Genomic DNA, 21,021 nt, shown 5'->3' with positions numbered 1-21,021 from the left:
TTTATGGACACGTGTGAACATATGCTCTATCTCAGGGGACCTGGTCTATATCTAGGTTTGGGGACTTTATTGGGGATTGGAACACCTGGAATGGAATTAGAGAATACTATGAAAGGAAAGGTTTCACCTGAGTGATGAAGTTGAAGGGTTGTCATTCCACACCTGAAGTCTCTGGACAGTCTGAAGTGAAGCATGCTGGGGTGGCACTCGTTGCGTTGATTAGGTTGCGATCGGTGGATGCAATATTATTTGATATGGATTGAAAGAAGCATGCAGGAAAGTGGGTCCCACCCTAAGGTTTTAGGACTGGGGGAAATATAGGCTCTATTGTGGAAATGTGAGGTTCTTGCTGTCTTAGGGTTCAAGAAGACAATGGATAGTTACTGTTATCATCAGATTATTTGGTAATTGGGTTAACTTTGAAAAGTCCCTTTGTTAGGGTTTGCTATATAATACCTAGCATCTTGTATATAGCTGTGCCACCAGTTGCTTCTGTTCTACTTAGTCTAGACTTTTGAGAGAGTCAGCATATTAAAGACTCAGCCTATGTATTAAAAAGACTGTTTTCAAAATGTTCGAGACATATGATCAATTTTCCCCTCTCATATTAATTAAATAGTGGTTTATATGACTACAGTTTAATAGGAGTATACATAAACACCATTCCCACCACCAAAAGATTGTGTCCAACCCCACCCCCCACCCCCGCCCGGGGAAGCCGAATGTCCACCCTCCCCCTCACCACAAGGTTTTTACTTTGGTGCCCTACTCTCTACTTTAAGCTTTTTGGGGGGTGGGGGAAGTGGCATGTATTGTGTAGCAGCTGCAAGACACTCTGGTGGGGCTGTAGGAGATCTGAAGACCTTTAGGGTAGAATAGACATTTGCTTGGGAAGATCAGATGTTGCACAGTAAACATCTGTCTTTGGTACTTACATCCTACCCCCCCCCCAAGCTTTTCCTAACATCATGAATGTATTTAATGCCACATGTATGCTTTTAAATGATTCAGATGTTAAATTTGTCTTGCATGTGCTTTACTACAGTTGAAAAATACCAGGTATTTTCATATTCAGTGCTGGACTTACTGTAATAGGGCACATTCTAGAAAAACATCTGTAATAACATAGATCTAAATTAGGACTGGGCAGGGTATTGTACTGGCCATACACTAGACTTACACAGCTGAGTTTATCTCTTTCTCTAATGAAAATGACTAAGTTGATCTTTAAAATGACTGAATCAAAGATATTACCTTCCTTGGCAAACGCTAGAAGAAGAAGATTACCTTCCTTTAAAAAATGGCTTTTTCAAAATACATTCTACACATGTGATTATTTTTAATATATGTGCTAAAGGAGTAGTCAGTACATTTCAGTAAATTGATACAGTAGTGCAATGTAATACCCAAATGTAAACACAGAGTCATTAAGAAAAATACCCTTGGATCAACAAAATAGCTCGTGGACAGTGCACAGAGTTTGCCACATGACTCAGGTTTGAACCCAGCCCCACTGCACTGGAGGGAGCTTTGGTAGTGTGGTTGGTTCCTTCCCTTGATGTCATCTGTTTCTTTCTGTTAAAAAAAAAAAAGCAAACAAAAATTATCTATGAAGGATTCCGGTTTGAGCCCCTCGGTTCCCCACCTGCAGAGGGGTCGCTTCACAAGCGTTGTAGCAGGTCTGCTGGTGTCTGTCTCTTTTTTCCCGTCTTCCCCTCATTTCTCTGTCCTATCCACAGCAACATCAATAACAATAATAATAACTATAACAATAGAAAAGGGCAACAAAGGGAATAAATAAATATTAAAAAATAATAATTCTGTCATGGCCTGGTGTAAATGTAGTTATCAGCTGTTAACAGATTAAAAACTGTCCCATTTTGGTTTTAGTTTACAGCTCAAAGTGTTTCTTTCCCCTGAGAAAGCATCATACTTGTCAAATAGAATATTGGAGAGACAAGTAATCAAAGGGAGCTGATACTTAAATGTCAATATTTTTTAATATTTTATTTTATTATTGGATAGAGACAGAGAAATTGAGAGGGTAGGGGGAGATAGAGAGAGAAAGATTGACACCTGCAGACCTCCTTCACCACTGGTGAAGCTTTCCCTCTGCAGGGGGGGACCAGGGGCTTGAACACAGGTCCTTGTGCATGGTAATGTGTGTACTTAACCAGGTGTGCCACCAGCTGGGCCCTAAATATCAGTATTTTTACAGACCTTTTAAAAAACTATGTTGCTGCTGTGTGTGTAGTATACTATGACAGTACAGTTTGCTGCTGTTGCCTTGAGTCTGTAAAGCTGTCATCAGTTTTACACACAAACCTTTTGCAAGATCAGTGCAAATGTAGTGCCCCTTAGCATTACTACAGAATAATGGTCTTGACCTAAAAGAGGTCTCAGGACCCCCAGGGGCTTGGTGATCACTCTTGAGAGAATCTCAGAACTAGAACATTCATGAATTCTAGCCTTACCTTACAGTATTTGGAAGTTGAAGATTAAAGTGATTATCTTACATCTTATGTGAGATTACAGTGGGTTTCATGTATAAAAGAACTTACTTAAATTATAGTTTTGCACATTAGTAAAGTTAAACAAAGTGGCACAGAAATTGCATTTGTCTGATTAGGTGTGACTGTTCTATTAAATTGTTTTATATTATGTTACTAAGTGAGCTTCAACCTAGATGTGTTTGTTCCTCTTGTGTGCCTGTTGGTTTTTCATCTTTTTTTTTTTTTTGCCTCTTCTATCCATTTATTTGCAGAGCCCCCAACATGTTCTCCACAGCAATTTACTTGTTTCACAGGGGAAATTGACTGTATCCCTGTAGCGTGGCGCTGTGATGGGTTTACTGAGTGCGAGGACCACAGTGATGAGCTCAACTGTCCTGTCTGTTCAGAGTCCCAGTTCCAGTGCACCAGTGGGCAGTGTATTGATGGTGCCCTCCGATGCAATGGTGATGCAAACTGCCAGGATAAATCAGATGAGAAGAACTGTGAAGGTACCATCAGTTCCTAGGGCCTGGTTGTGTCCTTCTCTTCTTCCACTGAGATGTCTGAAATTCAGGCTGTTGCTTTCACTCAGCAGTAGACTGGGAATTTTTCAAGTTCATTTGACTCCATTATGCCTAAATACAGTAGCACTTTCCAAATCCTTGCTCTCATTTACTTAATACATAAAATTATACATTACTCAATATTGCAAATTGGGAAGAGAGGCCAAGAGGTTAGATCTTTCGTATGTGAAAGAAAATCCTAGTTTCCAGTGAACTCCTGGTGGAGTTTTTTGGTTTTTGTTTCTTTTGATCAATGAAAAATCCCTAATTTTTGAAGTTATATCTAAATGCTGTTTATTTACATCCAGAAAGAACTTTCTGACTATTGCCAGATTTGACTTTATAGCATAATAAGAGTCAGAAACCTGTTTGTTTTTCCTCCAGTGCTTTGTTTAATAGATCAGTTTCGCTGTGCCAGTGGTCAGTGCATCGGAAAACACAAGAAATGTGATCATAATGTGGATTGCAGTGACAAATCAGATGAGCTGGATTGTTGTAAGTTGTGTTGACCTTGTATATTTCTCTTAAGGGAGAATTTTAAAAAAGTGTTTTACGTGTGAAGTTCATTTATAATCAGTATTTTCTTATTGAGAAACATGTTTTAGTATTAAGCTGCTTACTTGCATTTTTTGTTTGTTTGATTGCTTATTTTGTTTTGCTTTCAGTTATTTCTTAATGACAACAGTTTTCTTACACACAGAAATCTTTTCCAAAGCATTTAACAGAACATTAGAAAAGATTAGATATTGCTGTACAACTTTAAAGTGTGTAAGACTGTGTGTGATACTGTTTTACTAAAGCTACAGTTAGGAAATGTCAAAGATAAAACAGAAATCAGCGGTCTAAAGTGTTTCTGAATATTAGTCCATGTTTACCAGCCATACATTTTTTCTTTAAGAGCTTCTGTTGTTTAAGAGAGGGAGGCTGGGCGGTGGCACACTGGGTAAAGCACACAGAGGATGAAGTGCAAGGATCCTGGTTCGAGCCCCAGGCTCCCTACTTGCAGGGGGGTTGCTTCACAAGTGGTAAAGCAGATACGCAGGTATTTCTCTTTCTATCTCCCCATCTCTCTCAATTTCTCTCTGTCCTATCCAATTAAATGGAAAGAATGCTCCCCAGGAGCAGTGGATTCATAGTGCCAGCACTGAGCCCCAGCAATAACCCTGGAGGCAAAAAAAAAAAAAAGGATGACTTTAAGAGCTTCTGTACAATACTACTCGAGGATACTTGGGCCAGCACTCCCCTCCCCCCTTGTTCTAGAGATCCTGTGCTGAATAGTTTGTAGTTTCTTCAAGGTCTGTAACAAATAATGCCCTAACATAAAATAATATTTCAAATTGATCAATTTAATTGTGAATAGAATTCACCATAAGATAGGCTTACTGTCAGAACTGATTTAATAGAATTTAGATAGACCTCATTTAAAAAAATTGATTAGTGATTTAATAATGATAAAGATTGTAAGATAATAGGGATACTTTATATATGGATATAATTCCATATAGTTCCCACCACCAGAGTTCAGTGTCTCATCCCCTCCATTGGAAGCTTTCCTATTCTTTATCTCTCTGTGTTCACCTCTAGCTTCTCACTTCTCTCCACCAGATATAAATGCTGGCTTTCAAACTTAAAAACAAGCTCATATCTGCTTTTGATTTCTTTGCCATTGGAGGCAAAAACAACTGATAACTAGGTGCATCTTTCTGACCCTAAAGTTATACCTGCAATTTCAGAATAATCTTGCTGACTATGATAGATAGAATGAAGCATATGTACATGATGAGATCAGTAGTGTTTAAGTGTATAATTCACTTAACGTCTCTTTCTATTAATTTATAATTATACTTCCAAATACATTTTTAGTTTTCACCTAAGGACAGTTCCTGTTGATCCCCTATGATGAGATTTATTCATGTAGCCATAGAGCATAACACAGATGTATTTATAAAACAAAACAAGAGTTGATGAGTTAACATTAGCTTCATATTCTAGTAGAAAGCTTCTTTCTGATTGCTGTTTTGAATCTGAAGTTGTTTTTAGTGATATATAATATTCCACATTACATAACTGTATTACATTCTCCATTTTAGATCCAACTGAGGAGCCGGCACCACAGGCCACCAATACAGTCGGTTCTGTTATTGGAGTGATCGTCACCATTTTTGTGTCTGGAACCATATATTTTATCTGCCAGAGGATGTTGTGTCCACGTATGAAGGGAGATGGGGAAACCATGACTAATGACTATGTAGTTCACGGGCCAGCTTCTGTGCCCCTGGGTTATGTGCCACACCCAAGTTCATTGTCAGGGTCTCTTCCAGGTGAGTTAAGATCTGAATCAAGTGTTGACAAAGTTACCAACTTTTCATTATGGAAACAAAGTATAACGTGGAGTCTACATCAATTTAGACTACTCTTGAGTTTAAAATATGAGAACAGGTGTTGTCTATTTTTAGTCCCTTCTCTTAGACTTTAGATATGGTTTAATGGAATTGCTAAAGATATAAAGCAAATATGTTTACAAGCTATTGACCCTTCTAGCTGCACTTCTGTGTGTTTGTGTGTGTGTGTGTGTGTGTGTATATATATATATATATATAATTTTTATTTATAAAAAGGAAACACTGACAAAAACCATAGGATGAGAGGGGTACAACTCCACACAATTACCACCACCAGAACTCTGTATCCCTTGGGGGTCGGGCGGTGGTGCAGTGGGTTAAGCGCATGTGGCGCAAAGCGCAGGGACCGGCGTAAGGATCCCGGTTCGAGCCCCCAGCTCCCCACCTGCAGGGGAGTCGCTTCACAGGCTGTGAAGCAGGTCTGCAGGTGTCTTATCTTTCTCTCCCCCTCTCTGTCTTCCCCTCCTCTCTCCATTTCTCTCTGTCCTATCCAACAACGAATTGCGTCAACAAGGGCAATAATAATAACCACAACGAAGCTACAACAAGGGCAACAAAGGGGGGAAAAATGGCCTCCAGGAGCGGTGGATTCATGGTGCAGGCACCGAGCCCAGCAATAACCCTGGAGGAGGAAAGAAAGAAAAAAAAAAAAAGAACTCTGTATCCTATCCCCTTCCCTGATAGTTTTCTTATTCTTTATCCCTCTGGGAGTGTGGACCAAGGGACATTATGGAGTGCAGAAGGTGGAAGGGCTGGCTTCTGTAATTGCTTCACTGCTGAAAATGGGTGTTGATAGTTTGATCCATACTCCCAGTCTGCGCCTCTCTTTCCCTGGTGGGGTGGGGCTCTGGGGAAGTGGGGCTCCAGGACACAACTGGTGGGATAATCTGCCCAGGGAAGTATGGTTAGCATCACAGTAGCATCTGGAACCTGGTGGCTGAAAGAAGAGTTAACATACAAAGCCAAACAAATTTTTGACTAATCATGAACCTAAAGGCTGTAGTAGTGCAGATGAATATTTGGTGGTCTCCGTTTTGTAGATAGTTAGTAGGCCTGTTTTAATTATATTCCAAAGGGCCCGTGACTGTACTAGTGGTTTTGTTTGTTTGTTTTTCCCTGAGCCTGAAATCTGATATGCAGGTGGACCCAAGTTATTGTCTGGGGAGATAGATGATGTAATGGTTGGAAAAAGGACCAGAAAGCTGCATCAGGGAAGAAAGTAGCTCCCTAATATGGGAAAGGTGTACAAATATTGTTGACTGTAAACCCCATCGATTTGATCTGGTCTGGGGCCCATATTCAGCTTAGGAGCCTATGTGACCTCTGCATCCCTGTAGATCTGAGCTCACATTCTATGGTCATGAGTAGGAACATTCCAAGCTGCCCCAATTTCAGGACCCATCTTTCTCAGGTGGAGGATAGAGTATGTTGTCCAGCCTCCCTTCGGAGGATGGGACATTCTCTACCATTGTTGATCCAAGTTGACGGCAAGGTCCTTTGGGGGCCCACAGAGGGGTCTGTTTAGTTGTTCCTGATAGAGATCACCTGTAACAGTGGAGAGGGATTTATTTGAAGTCTAGGCCCATCATGTCTGTTTTCCCAAACATGTCTGTTTTTCTCAGGGCTCCCTGACTAGGACCTCCTAGCTGCACTTCTGCATATGCTCTCTGAAGATGAATCAGCTAATCAGTTGCTGAAAATAATTAACCACAAGTTACTGAGTTTTCACTACCATGGTCCCTCAGTATGGAGACCAGAAAAAAAAGATTAAGATGACCCTTTAGTAAACAGATGTTTAGAAATAGCTGAATACTAACAGGAAGGGAAATACTGTCTCAGGCTTTTTCCTAAAATGACACTGGGCTGAGAGCTTGTTTAGGCATAGCCAGTTAGCCAATTCTGTACCTAGGTAGACAATATTGCTATGTAAGGAATGCATCCCCCCCTTTCTTTCCAAAGGGGTTTATAAAAAATGAAATGTACCGGGGGCTGGGTGATAGTGCAGTGGGTTAAACGCACATGGCACAAAGCACAAGAGCCGGCATAAGGATCCCGGTTCGAGCCCCCAGCTCCCCATCTGCAGGGGGGTCACTTTGCAGTGGTGAAGCAGGTCTGCAGGTTTCTATCTTTCTCTCCTCCTCTCTGTCTTCCCATCCTCTCTTGATTTCTCTTTCCTACCCAAAAACGACAACAGCTATAACAACTACAACAAGGGAAACAAAATGGGAGGAAATGGCCTTCAGGAGCAATAGATTAGTAGTGCAGGCACCAAGCCCCAGCAGTAACCCTGGAGGCAAAAAAAAATAATAATGGAGAGGGGCCAGGCGGTAGCACATTGGTTTAAATGCACATGGCATGAAGCACAAGGACAGGTGTAAGGATCCTGGTTCGAGCCCCCAGCTCCCTACCTGTAGGACGTTCGCTTCAGGACAGAGAGGAGGGGAAGACAGGGAGGGAAAGATAGATACCTGCAGACCTGCTCACCATTTTTGCAGGCACTGATCCCTAGCAATAACCCTGGAGGGAAAAAAAAATGAAATGGAAAATGGAGTATTAGGCAAAAGTCCCATGAAAATAAGAACTTGCTTCAGATATACACCTAGCAAACCACCATACTTAAGCTCTTAGTTTAAGCTCGTAGTGATTCCTATTGCCATACCTATTTTCAGTTAGTTTGGGATCTGGGAAGTCACTTGGAAAAAATAGAATTTCTTCTCTTTAGCTTTGGTGGTTGTGACTATAACATTTACATCCAATGCCCTGCTTCACAACCTCCACTCTTCAAATTCCTGCTTGCTCAAGACCTCTAAGAATTGGAAGAAGGTGGGGGTGGGGGGCATCTTTCATTCTGAAGAGTTTTGCTTCCATCCTAGGATTGGGACTTGGGAGTGGGTGGATGTTCTTGACTTCAGTGCAGGCCAGCTCTCAATGGAAATGTTCTCTTCTCTTTTAAAGTGTTTTCTTTCAATTATTGTTAGAAAACGATAAACTATTTCAAAGCAAAACTATTTGACTTCTGACATGTACAGTCCTGGTGTTGAGTAAAATGATGTCATACATTTTTATAAACTCTATTCATCCTCAGTATATATCATCTGTCTTAGGAATGTCTCGAGGTAAATCAATGATCAGCTCTCTCAGCATCATGGGAGGAAGCAGTGGACCTCCTTATGATCGAGCACATGTCACAGGAGCATCATCAAGTAGTTCTTCAAGCACCAAAGGCACTTACTTTCCTGCAGTAAGTCTGTTTCCCTTTATTTCATTTTGAATGCTAAGATAATTAGGACTCTTGTGGTCTGGGAGGTGGCACAGTGGATAAAGCACTGGATTCTCAACCATGAGGTCCTGAGTTCAATCCCTGGCAGCACATGTACCAGAGTGATGCCTGGTTCTTTCTCTCTCTGCCTATATTTTTCATAAATAAATAAATTCTTTAAAAATAAAAAATGATAATTAGGACTCTTTAATTCATCTAACTGTGGCTACTCAGTGATGGTTAAAAAAAAACAAAAACTTTTTCTCGAGTTGGGAGATGGCTTGCCTAGCAGAGCACATACTTTGCCATGTTCAAGAACCCAGGTTCAAGCCCCATGGGAGTACCTGTACTGAGAATGCTTCGTGAATAGTGTGGCTGTGTTGTGGTGTCTCACCTCTCTGTATGTCTTTCTCTGGCTATGTATTATCAACTAAGATTTAAAAAAAAAAAAAATCTGCCTTGGAGTCCCAGCAATAATATGCATGGTGGCCAAAAGAAAAAAAGCACTTTTTAATTTGAAAATTTAGGCACATAAAGCTCAAAATGGGATTTACTACCACCATACTAGTACTTAGAAATCTTTCTTTACCAACAACAAACGACATCAACAACAACAATAATAACCATAACAAAGCTACAAGGACAACAAAGGGGGGGGGGAGGCCTCCAGGAGCAGTGGATTCATGGTGCGGGCACTGAGCCTGAGCCCCAGCAATAACCCTGGAGGCAAAAAAAAAAAAAAAAAAAGAAATCTTTATTTAAGTTAATGACTATTATATTTTGAAATATTTAAAATTTGGGGCCTGTGCAGTGGCACAGAGGGTTAAGCGCACATGGCGTGAAGCACAAGAACCGGTGTAAAGATCCTAGTTCAAGCTCCCGGCTCCCCACCTGCAGGGGGGTCACTTCACAATCAGTAAAGCAGGTCTACAGATGTCTTACTCTCCTCCTTACATCTGTCTTACTCTCCTCTCTCAAAATTCTCTCTGACCTGTCCAACAACAACGATAGCAATAACAATAATGATAAACAATAGGGACAACAAAAGGAAAAAGTCTCCAGGAGCAGTGGATTTGTAGTGCAGGCACTGAGTCCCAGCGATAACCCTGGAGGCTTAAAAAAAAAAAAGACTTAAAATTAAGTTCATATTCCAGGTTAAAATAGAACCACTGAACATATACCTCTGGGGTTCTAAACCTTAATAATTAAAATATAATTTTAAAAAAATTGGGCTGGCAAAGTAGCTCACTGTTTTGTCTTGTGCAGCTCAGGTTTTTGCTGGGCCTCCACCCCATTGAAGGAAACAGCTGTGGTTTCTTTTACCTGCTGTGTCTTTACCTGAAAAAATTAGCCTGGGGTGGTAAAGCCCCAGACGTAGCCAAGATCAGTCAGTCAGTCAGTCAGTCAGAATCCGACTATGTTAAACTTGAGCCAGTGTCTTGTACATTATAGATTTCCCTTTCACTGCCTTGGACTGTTTAACCCTTGTGAAATTATCTGAAGGAGTGGAGAGCCACAGCCCTCAAGTAATACTTAAGGTCAGTTCTTAAGACAAGAGTATTGTGTTAGTAGGAAAAGGATATGCACAGTGATTAAGGAAACATCACTGAAAGAAAATTGATTGCTTCTGTCTGGGGACTAAACTAGAGTTATTTAATATTTTTCTTGTTTTTCCTTTTTAGATTTTGAACCCTCCGCCATCCCCAGCCACCGAGCGATCACACTACACTATGGAGTTTGGTTACTCTTCAAATAGTCCTTCCACTCACAGGTCCTACAGGTAATGCATACCTTCCTCTAGTAGAAATTAAGGCATTTGTGAGACGCAAAGCAGATTCTAGTTGTGACTTCGTGGAGCCATGACTGAATGATGGAGGTCAAGTATAGATTGTTGGGAGAGCCTAGTTAGTGCTGCAGAAGTGTTAAGAGCACCCAGTTAGAAGCTTAAATTTAGTATTTGCTTACACATGTTATTATGATCTGAAGTGAAAGATTGCATACATAGTTACACAGACTAAATCATGACTCACTAGAATAAATGAAGTATGTTTATAAGTCAGAGAGGAGGAAATTACACCTCTGTGCTGATTTGTGAATCTATGGAGTATATTGAGCGGGTTAATTGCTAGTGTATCATCCTTACTCTTCCATCTTACTTGAAAGGCCAGCAGAAAGTCAACTTAAATCTAACCACTTAGTGCCCACTGTTTATTGCTATCTGTCAGGTGCCTTTTAGCTTCAAGATAATAAGGTGTTTCCTAGCATTCCAGGCAGATTACCTTGGCATAACCTTATTGATGTGTAGAAATCAAGCGGAAACTGTTTATAGTATCTTACTATGCAGAATTCTCATTTTAGTTTATAGTTAAGACTATTTGAGATAGACTTGACTTTGAGTTGATTGCTTGTTTTACTGTAAACTTACTTTCTCAGACTTGTTTTAGGAAAAGCTTAAGCAGATAAAGAAAAAGCCTCAAAATTGAAAGATAAGGAAAGGCCTAATTTCTATTTTAGAATTTATTTAAATTTAAGAAAGCACTGATTAAAGTAGTCATAATCAAATTAACAGTATTCCTCATTTAATCATCATCCATGTCTCAGATTAAGACCACTTCTGTCTTTTTGTTTTGTTTTCTTGTGTCAAACTTACTATCATGTGTTGAGGGTTTTGTCTAAAAGTGACCTTACAGGAGTTTTGTTATTTCTGTTTCTTTTTTTTCCTGTCAAAATGGAAGTATCAAGCCTTTATAATGGTAAGCTAAGAAATATCACCAAGTCCTGACATCTAATTGGATGGAAAGATAGGACATAAAAAATAACTATGACATCATGTCAATATTGACAATAAAAAAGGAAAACTTTGAGAACCAGTGGAGCAGGTTGTATCACTTTTGGTCTTCTGAGGCAAACCCTCAGTGGTTTCATGTGACTGGTTTCCTGGAATATTTATTGTCTTTTGGTGTTTTGTTTTTTTTTTCAGTTTTGCCCTAATACTGTCCCTCTTCTATAGTCACTTTACTTAATGAGGAAGCATTGTATAAGTCTTAGTTGAAATAAATTTGAACCAAAATCAACTTTACCATGTTTAAAATATAAATGATAGAGAGAAATGATAGAAGTTAGAAAAGACAGCACTCTTGAGTCATCTCTTGTTTTCACTAGTAGGGTCCTCTCCGGTGACTTTTTTTAAAACTAGGCATACTGTGGTCCGGAAGGTGGCGAGGTGTTAAAGCTTTGGACTCTCAAGCATGAGGTCCCGAGTTCGATCCCCGGCAGCACATGTGCCAGAGTGATGTCTGGTTCTTTCTCTCTCCTCCTATCTTTCTCATAAATAAATAATTAAAAAAAAAAAAAAACTAGGCATACTACAGAAATAACTGTCGCAGATTACTCTCTGTTCTGATAGGAAAAGCACTTCTCTATATAAAACTCACCCTGCTTCTCTTTTTTGTCCCCTCCACCAGCTACAGACCGTACAGCTACCGACACTTTGCACCCCCCACCACTCCCTGCAGCACAGACGTTTGTGACAGTGACTATGCTCCCAGCCGGAGAATGACCTCAGTGGCGACAGCCAAGGGCTACACCAGTGACTTGAACTATGACTCAGAGCCTGTGCCCCCACCTCCCACACCCCGAAGCCAATATTTGTCTGCAGAAGAGAACTATGAAAGCTGCCCACCTTCTCCATACACAGAGCGGAGCTACTCTCATCACCTCTACCCACCGCCACCCTCACCCTGCACAGACTCCTCCTGAGGAGGGGCCCTCCTCCTCTGACTGCCTCCAACGCCATCGTGTAAATACAAATGTGGTTGAGACCTGGAGGGGGGGAGGGAGATACTAGAGAAGGATGAGGCAGACCATGTACAGTTAAAGATTATAAATGGGGTAGGGAATACTGGAGATATTTGTACAGAAGAAAAGGATATTTATATTTTCTTAAAACAGCAATTTGCTGCTTGTGCCATAAAATTTGTATGAAAATAAATTTGTACTAAAAGTTTTATTTTTGCAAACTTAAATACACAAAGCATGCCTTAAACCCAGTGAAGTAACTGAGTACAAAGAAAACAGGAATGATAGAGGCATCACTAACCAGGAATATCTGGCATTTGTTAATACCAAAAGAGAGAGAGAGGAATAATAATAATAATAATAAAAGTTAAATCCATCTCAGAGCAGCAAACATAGTTATTGGAAGTAGCCAAATAGCCTTCATGTTAATTTAACACTTGAGGGCCGGTATGTTTAAGTCACAAAAGGAATTAACACTTCAGACATGGCTTTCTTTTCTAAGAGTCCCAACAATTCTAGTGAGAAAAATTGATGTTTGTAAACTCCATCCTGAGTGTTGCTCCTGTCAGACTCGATCAGCTGTCTAGAAGGTGCTGTGGGCCTATTTGTGCAAGTCTTCTGCCCCTACCTTAGAAATCACACCTTGCCCCAAAAGGATTTTTTTTTTTTAATTTGAGGATTGATTGAATGGAATTTTCTAAATTTTCATTTGAATATTTCTACCAGCACCATTCCCCAGTAGGCTTAGCTCTTCAGTTTGACTGCTATCTCTGCACAGTAATCAAGAGAGAGATATTTTACTTCTTCCCCCTTTACTTCCGAGATTGTTTTACTGCTCAGTGAAATGCCATTTTACCACACATATAGACAGTGCTAAAGAATGACAAGTTTAACCATTGTTTTTGTTGTGAACCAATCATATATCCTTGCAGTACTTTCAGCATATATAATATCACAATATGAAATCACTTAGACATGTATTTTTTCTAGTAAAACATTTACATATGTTCTCACTAGAGACAATCTATTTAAAGAGATATTTTTGTAATCATTAGATTTTTTCCCTCTATTAACTCTTTTTGACATTTTCATGTTCTTGGCCAATTTCCCTCAGAATGATCTCTGCATACATACCTCTTCTAATGTGTGACATGAGTTTAACCTCTTCCTGTTACCCACTGTGAATGTTAGGTTGTTTGTAGACTATCCACAAACTCTTAGAATCACCTCGTAGACTTGTTTGTGTTCTCTGTTATCCTATCATGGAATAAGATGATTTAACCAAACTTAACTGTGGATTCGAGGAGAATGCAAGTAGTCACTTGTAAGCTGTCACACCTGGGCAGAGGAATAGAGGAAGGGTTTTGTCATCAGTCGACTTGCTGCATCTTCAGGTACTAAGGCTGCTGCTGTTTCAGCTCTTTGGGCTGGCCTGTGGACTGATGCTAGCCAGTGCTGCTGCCAGAAAGGAATTCTCCACTTTTTACATGTTTCTAGCACTCCTCTGCCACAGCCAAATGTGTTTTTAAACTTAGCAGGTGTTTTTAAATGTGTTTTCACCTTAGCAGGTGTCAGTCAGCTACTGAATGTCTTTAGTTTTGTTGTGGTATTGTATCCCATCTGGCTGAGACCTCTTTGGATTTTAAGGCCCAAGAGAAAACAGAAGAAAATATTCAGTTTTTAGCAGGGGGGAAGTACATTTTTTAAGAACTAAAAAAAAAAAATAGCCGAGTAAACTTTTTCAAGAGAAAATGGGGTTTCTGATTAATTCTTAGATTGTTGGGGGACAACTTGTATGAATCAGGTGCACTTGATTTCACATATGAATAATTGGTAAACCGTCTGTGTCTTGTATTTCAGTCAGACAAATGTTATTTCTTCTTGTTGCTAGAATCAAGTGTTCCTAGTCTAACAGAGAGTGGACATTGTAGTTAACATTCTGTGACACCTGGGCACATGAACATAAATGGAGATGGAAAGGTTAGCAATAACTGGGTATTGATTAGAATTTGAGAATTCTATGTGTTTACATTTTTTAATGTGCATCTTTATCTGTTGGGCTTCCCATGTGGGAACTTGCACTATAAATGAACTAAGAAGAATATCGCCTTGTTATATCTCAGTCCAAGTGCTTGTACTGTGATGGCAATGGCCTCTTCTTGCAAAATACTAATCTGTGTGCCAATTTGTTTGAAATTCTTTGAAGGCAGTTCAGCTTAATCTCAGAATCCTCTTTTAGTTGAGTCTTTACATTCTGAGCAGTACTTTTGAGTACCAAAATTGTCAACGTTTGGGAAAGCTGCATTGTTCCTCAGTTTACATGGACACTTAAGCTTAAGTAAACTATGCTGATGAGAGTGGAAAAAGAGTTGGAAAAAACTAAGGACGAAACATTAACATAAATGCACAAAGTAGATGGGTAAGGAGCAAAAGTTTTAAATTTGGTGTAGATAGCATTATTTGTGGGGAGGTAGTAAAGTTCCATTAGATTCCTTAAATACTACTTATTTTGAACATATGCCTTGAAGTCTGACTGTTTACTGATGTGATTAAGATGACCTGAGAAATCAAGTTGAGCATCACATAAATGTGTGTAATCATAGAAACTATTCCACATTGAAGTAGTTCTATTGTAACTCTGAAATTTAATAACTTTGAACTTGGCTCCTGCAGCACCTTGATTTTCTGAATGGTGCTCCAAGGTGTTTTTATTATTATTACTATTATTTGCCAGCAGGGTTATCATAGGCTCAGTGCCTGCACAACAACTCAACTGCTCCTAGTGACCTTCCTTTCCCCTATTCTTTGATAGAGAATGAGAGAGAAAAACAGAGGAGAAACACCTATAACGCTGTTCCACCACTCATGAAGCTTCCCTCCCTGGAGGTGAGGACTGGGGCCTTGAGCCTGGTCCTTGTACATGGTACCATGTACACTCTACCTGGTGTGCCACCACCCATCCCCTCTCATAAAGTTTTACTGTACTTTTGACACTTTCTTGTCCTGGCAGATGTTGTCTATTTTTAACAGAAAGCTATAATTTTTTTAAAAACAGAAATGCTTTTTTCCTGACTATAATAAGTTTGAGAACAACCTTTATAAATCAAATATATTTAAAAAGAGCCACTATCTATACTAGGTATCAATTATTTGGGGAGAGGGAGGGGGAGTCTCGTTATTATGAAGAAGACTTGAAGCTTGGGTTTGGAGCTGCAGCCTTCTTAACCTGTTAATGAGCTGTGTTTATTACGTGACCTCATACCAGTATCACGGTACAGACTGTTTACTTGCGGTACCAGAAAGGCTTGCCCATAGCAAGCCTGCTTCTCTGAAGTAGATGTGCTGCTGTTTCCCTAGCTAATCCTGTGCTCAGATTAGATTCTTAGAATTGTAGCTGTAAAAATGGCTTTATTTCTTAAAGGGAAGAAACTTGCCACTGCATTGATCTGCATGCCTCAAAACCTGCATGATAGTTATCAGTAAACATCTAGCAAAATTTAGCAAAACGGCTTTCCACAGATCACCTCTGTCCTGACTAATAAATGCAGTGCTGGAGTCGGTGTGGTGGCAAATGTGGCTGTGAGTGCGTGATCATCAGCTGGTGGGCAACTGGGACTGTACACTTCATGTAGATGGGGACCAAGTCATGAAGTTTATAACTAGATGTTTAAAGTGTGTTTGGAGAATTCCCACTCAAGAAATTTAGTTTTATTTGGTATTCCTTTCCTCACCCCAAGGTTAAAATGAACCAGGACTTAAAAGATGAATTTAGAAAGCATTGTAACGTGTATAGTTTCTAACTTCTGGGATTTTAGCTTGTGAAAGTCTTGAGGTCTTTAGGGTTTTTTAGGGTCTTTTTTGGGTTTCAAGCATAACATTTGATATTTATGTTTTAAAACAGTTGTAAATTGTGAGTATCGTGAAGCAACATACTGAGGACAGTCATTTAACTTTGCATCACAACCCTGTGCCAAAATGGAGAGGGAGATGGATTCATGATTTAATCTAGTTGATTTTGAGGGGAATTATTGAGTGCCATCACCCTCTTTGAGTTGAGGTCAACTTGGCACTTTCTGTTTTCATAAGGCATCCTTAAAACATGCAGAGGCTAACTGCTGGGGGGCGGGGAGGGGAATCCGAATGATTTTACAGATAGAATTGTAAACTATGTTATGTCTTGTACTCAGAAATGGAGTATAGCCCTAAGAAAAAACCTAACTTTTAGATTTCCCATTAGAGTTTGCCCAAAATTAACACCAAAGAATTACAGTGTGCTTTTGCTTACCAGTCCACTCTCCTTTTTTTTTTTTTAAATCACATGTAAGCAAGGTGGGAATATATCTGCATCCCCATGCCTAAATGTATTAAAGGAGCACAATTCTGATGACGTCTAGTGTCACAGGGGAGGACCTGGAGCTAGAGAGGGACATTTTTTAAAAGAGTGAAGAGGATACCAGGAAGCTTAAGCTGGACTCGCCTTATTTGCAAGTGAAGGATCTGGTGCTGCTTTCAGATGTTTATCTTTGTGTTTTTAATTTTTTCCTTGAGCTTTAATCTTTGTCATTGTCTTAAAGTCAGCTGGTGTTTCTTGTTCATGGACTTTGGTACCATTGGTGCTTTGCAAGGATGTATTTATATTTTAATGGCCAACATTTGGTCAGCCCTTGTCCACTATTCACTTCCCCCTTTTTGTAAAATAAGTGCTTTAATTGTAAACTGTACAAAAAATACCTTGTATAAATCCCCATTTTGATTATTACAATAAGCTGAGCTGTAACAAATGAAATGTTGATTTTTATAATAAAACTGGAAAAAATAAGTGTCGTTACTGGAATGATTGCTGGCAAACTGAACATAGTACATTTACAATATTCTTAACGTCCTCATCTAATCTCTCTGGGTTGGACTCATTTCCCTGCTTTTCTTCCCTTTTTTAATTTTTCTTCTTTTTATATTTATTCATTCCCTTTTGTTGTCCTTGTTTTTTTATTGTTGTAGTTATTATTGTTGTTATTGATATCATCAATGTTGTATAGGACAAAGAGAAATGGAGAGAGGAGGGGAAGACAGAGAGGGGGAGAAAAAGACAGACACCTGTAGACCTGCTTCACTGCTTGTGAAGCGACTCCCTTGCAGGTAGGGAGCTGGGGGCTTGAACCAGGATCCTTATGCCAGTCCTTGTGCTTTGCGCCACCTGTGCTTAATCCTGCTGTGCTCCCTTTATTTTTATTTTAACAAGAGTTACATGGGAGGGGGTCAGGTAGTGGTGCACTGGATTAAACGCACATAGTATGAAGCACAAAGATCCTGGTTCTAACCCCCGGCTTCCTACCTATGGGGGGGGATGCCTCACAAGTGGTGAAGCAGATCTGCAGGAGTCTGTCTTTTTCTCCATATCTCTGCCTACCCTCCCCTCTCAGTTTCTCTCTCCTATCAAATAATAATAATAAAAAGGCCACCAGAAGTGGTGGATTTGTAGTGCTCCAGCAATTGGAGGCAAAAAAAAAAAAAAAAAAAGAGTTACACAGGAAAGATAAGAGACCAGAGCTCTGCTCAGCACTGGCTGATGGTAGTGCTGGAGATTGAACCTGGGACTTCAGAACCTCAAGCATAAAAAAAATTTTTTTTGCATAACTATTATGCTGAATTCCCTTTTTTTTCCCAATAGTATTTGTTTTGCTTTTAAAGATCTACTTCATAGAAAAGAGGTCAGAGCGCTGCTCAGAGTGTGCTAGAGAGACAGGAACTTTCTGACTGATGAACATTTGGAGGTATGGGGCTCTGTAGGGAGGTAAGTATGGAAACCCCATACCTGTCCCCATAAGTTGCCTTCTGCAACTCTCCCATCTGCTTGTTCACAAGTTGTATTCTTTGTACTAAATCAGTGTTGTGGGGGAACGAGACACAGTATCTGGTTCGTCACAGAATTGTGGAGACTGATCAGGCGTTGTGTAACTTTCAAGCAATTTTCATATTTTATTTTAATACAAGAGAGATACTGAGAGAAAGATACAAGAGACCAGAGCACTGTTAAGCTCGGGTGTATGATGGTGGTTGGTAATTGAACCTGAGCCTTGGAGCCTCAGGCGCGAGAGTCTTTTTTCGTAGCTGTTATGCTGTCTCCCCAGTCCTATCACGTACTTTTATTTAGGAAAACAAAAACACGTACAGGCACATGTGAGGATGATGGAATGACTGGTAAAGTTTGGTTCTGATATGTTGACCTGAAATGAACTTCTCATTGGTCCACTTAAATGTCCTGACTCTTTTATTGGTCCTGTCCTGGTGAGACTTTCTAAGGCTCTGACTTCTTCCTTTCTAAGCCATGCCTATATCTTATCTCATAATTACTCCTCCCTCAAGTGTCCTTTTCCCTGTCAGTGCTGGAGCTGAAAACAAACAGTCCAAGAGTTCCAAGTCAATTCTGTAACATCCATGTCTTACCCTCATTTTGCCCCTAGCAAGTGATCTAGTGAGTGGATGGCCATTGTGGCTGGGTCTGAAGTGGAGGGCAGTTCTGGGAGGTTGAGTGCTTTGCCTATGGGATCTGGGGCTCTCTCCAGAATTGAGCTGAGTTCTCCCACATACTGAGGCCCTAGACTGGATCCAGGAAGGGCACCTTCCTTGACTCTCCTCTGGGGAATTCCTGATCTGTGTACTAGGATCCTTAACCTTCCAACATAGCCTGGAAACTCCCTCTAGCACTCAAGGCCTCCAGAAGCTTTGCTCTGCTCTGCTTCTCATCTCTCAGGGACCTGTCTTTCATTACCTAACATACATTGCCTTGAGAACTGCTGTTAATACATTTTGTCTCTCACCCCCTACCCTCAGTTTTAAGCTGAAGATTAAATATTGGCTGGAACCTGCGGTAGATTGGAAACACTTGGAGAATTCGTTTAAATTACACGTACCTTGGACCATATTGTAGTCTTAACTGATTTACAGGTTAGAACAGCGGGGCTGGAGTCTGATTCTGCACAGATGCACCAAAAGTACAGCATACAGTATACAAAACTAAATTGGGCATAATGCTTGTTTACAAGGGAGTGCAATCCATTTCCAAAAAGACTGGCTGTCATACATCCATTAAGTAAATGTCTCTGGGGTGACATTAAATACTTTATGAGGAACTCTCTCCCTAAGGGAGTCCCCCTTGAGACAGCAGGAAGGTTATCAAATACCTCTGGAGAACAAGGTATAAGTGAATTGCAAAGATAAGACTGGGATTTAGAATATATTTAGTGAAAGCACAGGGAAAGAAGACTGACAGGTAAGTACCCTCCATGTGGAAAAAATATTGTTAGAGAAACTCAGAAGTACAAGGTTTCATTATATTGGGTTACAGGAAACGTCACAATGCATTTTTGCATAGGAAAAACATTGATCAAAATACAACCCAGTGGATTTGGAGGACTCCACACAGGAATGGCTGGGTCAGAGTAGGAAAAGACTGTCTCATCTGGAACAGCAAAGTTCCCTCAGGCCTGGCAGAGTGGGAGGGCAGTAACACTGCTGTGGAGGGTCGTGATGCATGTGATGATAGGTGGGTCTGGTTTGTCTTTGAAACTGAATATGCATCTGACCTCTTTCCTCTGTTTATTCATCAAAGGTTAAAACCCATTTTACATAAGCCTACATTGCCGGACTCTAGGAAACCAGACATTTCTAAGAATGTATAGTCTGGTAGTGTTTTCAAAATTGTTATGTGTCTTAAACACTCATTATGGGCCACATTTTACCTTCTAAAAAACCTCACTGAACAGCTTACATTTCAGAGGGCCAGGTGGTGGTGCACCTAGTTAAACACACATAGTACAAAGTGCAAGGACCTCCCACGGGGGTGTGGCATGGACACTTCACAAGCAGTCAGCAAGTGTCTCTCTCTATCTCTCTGTCTCCCCTCCCCTCCCAATTTCTCTCTGTTCTATCCAATAAAATAGGAAAAATGGCCACCGGCTCAGAGCCCCATTGATACCTCTGGAGGCAAAAAAAAAAAAAAAAAAGTCTCCATTTCAGAAGAGCAATCCTGACTGTTTTGAAAGATGAAGAAAATGTTCAGCTTAGCTGAGGGCAGCCTGAAATAGTACTCTACTGGTAAGTGAGCATGGTTCTAAGTACCAAGTACTACTCCTGGCATGTATGTAAACTCATTTGAACCATTTTTTCCTACTTATTTTAACTATAAGATACTCTTTCCACATACTTATTTTGCCAGCTACTGATCATTATGCTACCACAAAAACACAACAGAAGTCCAAGAGCCTTAGAGAAGTCACAAAACTGATGGTGGTGAGAAACAGAAATTGTTTTCTGCTAAGTGGTCACTTCCAAGCTGCCAAAGAATTTTCCCAGAGCAGCGAGTCCAAAAGGCCTAAATGATAGTGGCTTCCCAAATTAGAGCTAAATCTTCTAACAAGAAGAGGCTTGAAAGAATCTCACCATTAGATCATTCCAAGTGTAATTTGTAAAAAAAAAAAAAAACAAAAAACACGAATCAGAATAGAAAC

General features: G+C 40.1%; 1 protein-coding gene across 1 annotated transcript in view; it reads left to right on the top strand.

Annotated features, from left to right (window-relative positions):
* Window positions 1-17,333, top strand: part of LRP6 (LDL receptor related protein 6) — a 143,099-nt gene extending 125,766 nt beyond the window's left edge. The window contains exons 18-23 of the mRNA XM_060194397.1: window positions 2,765-3,001; window positions 3,440-3,550; window positions 5,146-5,376; window positions 8,562-8,698; window positions 10,399-10,496; window positions 12,181-17,333. Of these exons, the coding sequence (XP_060050380.1) occupies window positions 2,765-3,001; window positions 3,440-3,550; window positions 5,146-5,376; window positions 8,562-8,698; window positions 10,399-10,496; window positions 12,181-12,475 (1,109 nt within the window). The 3' untranslated portion in view covers window positions 12,476-17,333. The remainder of the gene's footprint in view (window positions 1-2,764; window positions 3,002-3,439; window positions 3,551-5,145; window positions 5,377-8,561; window positions 8,699-10,398; window positions 10,497-12,180) is intronic.
* Window positions 17,334-21,021: the final 3,688 nt, after the last annotated feature.

The sequence above is a fragment of the Erinaceus europaeus genome, chromosome 7 (genome assembly GCF_950295315.1).
Source record: "Erinaceus europaeus chromosome 7, mEriEur2.1, whole genome shotgun sequence".
Lineage (NCBI taxonomy): Eukaryota > Metazoa > Chordata > Mammalia > Eulipotyphla > Erinaceidae > Erinaceus > Erinaceus europaeus.
The sequence above is the reverse complement of the archived record's forward strand: the minus strand, read 5'-3'. Positions and strand labels throughout refer to the sequence as shown.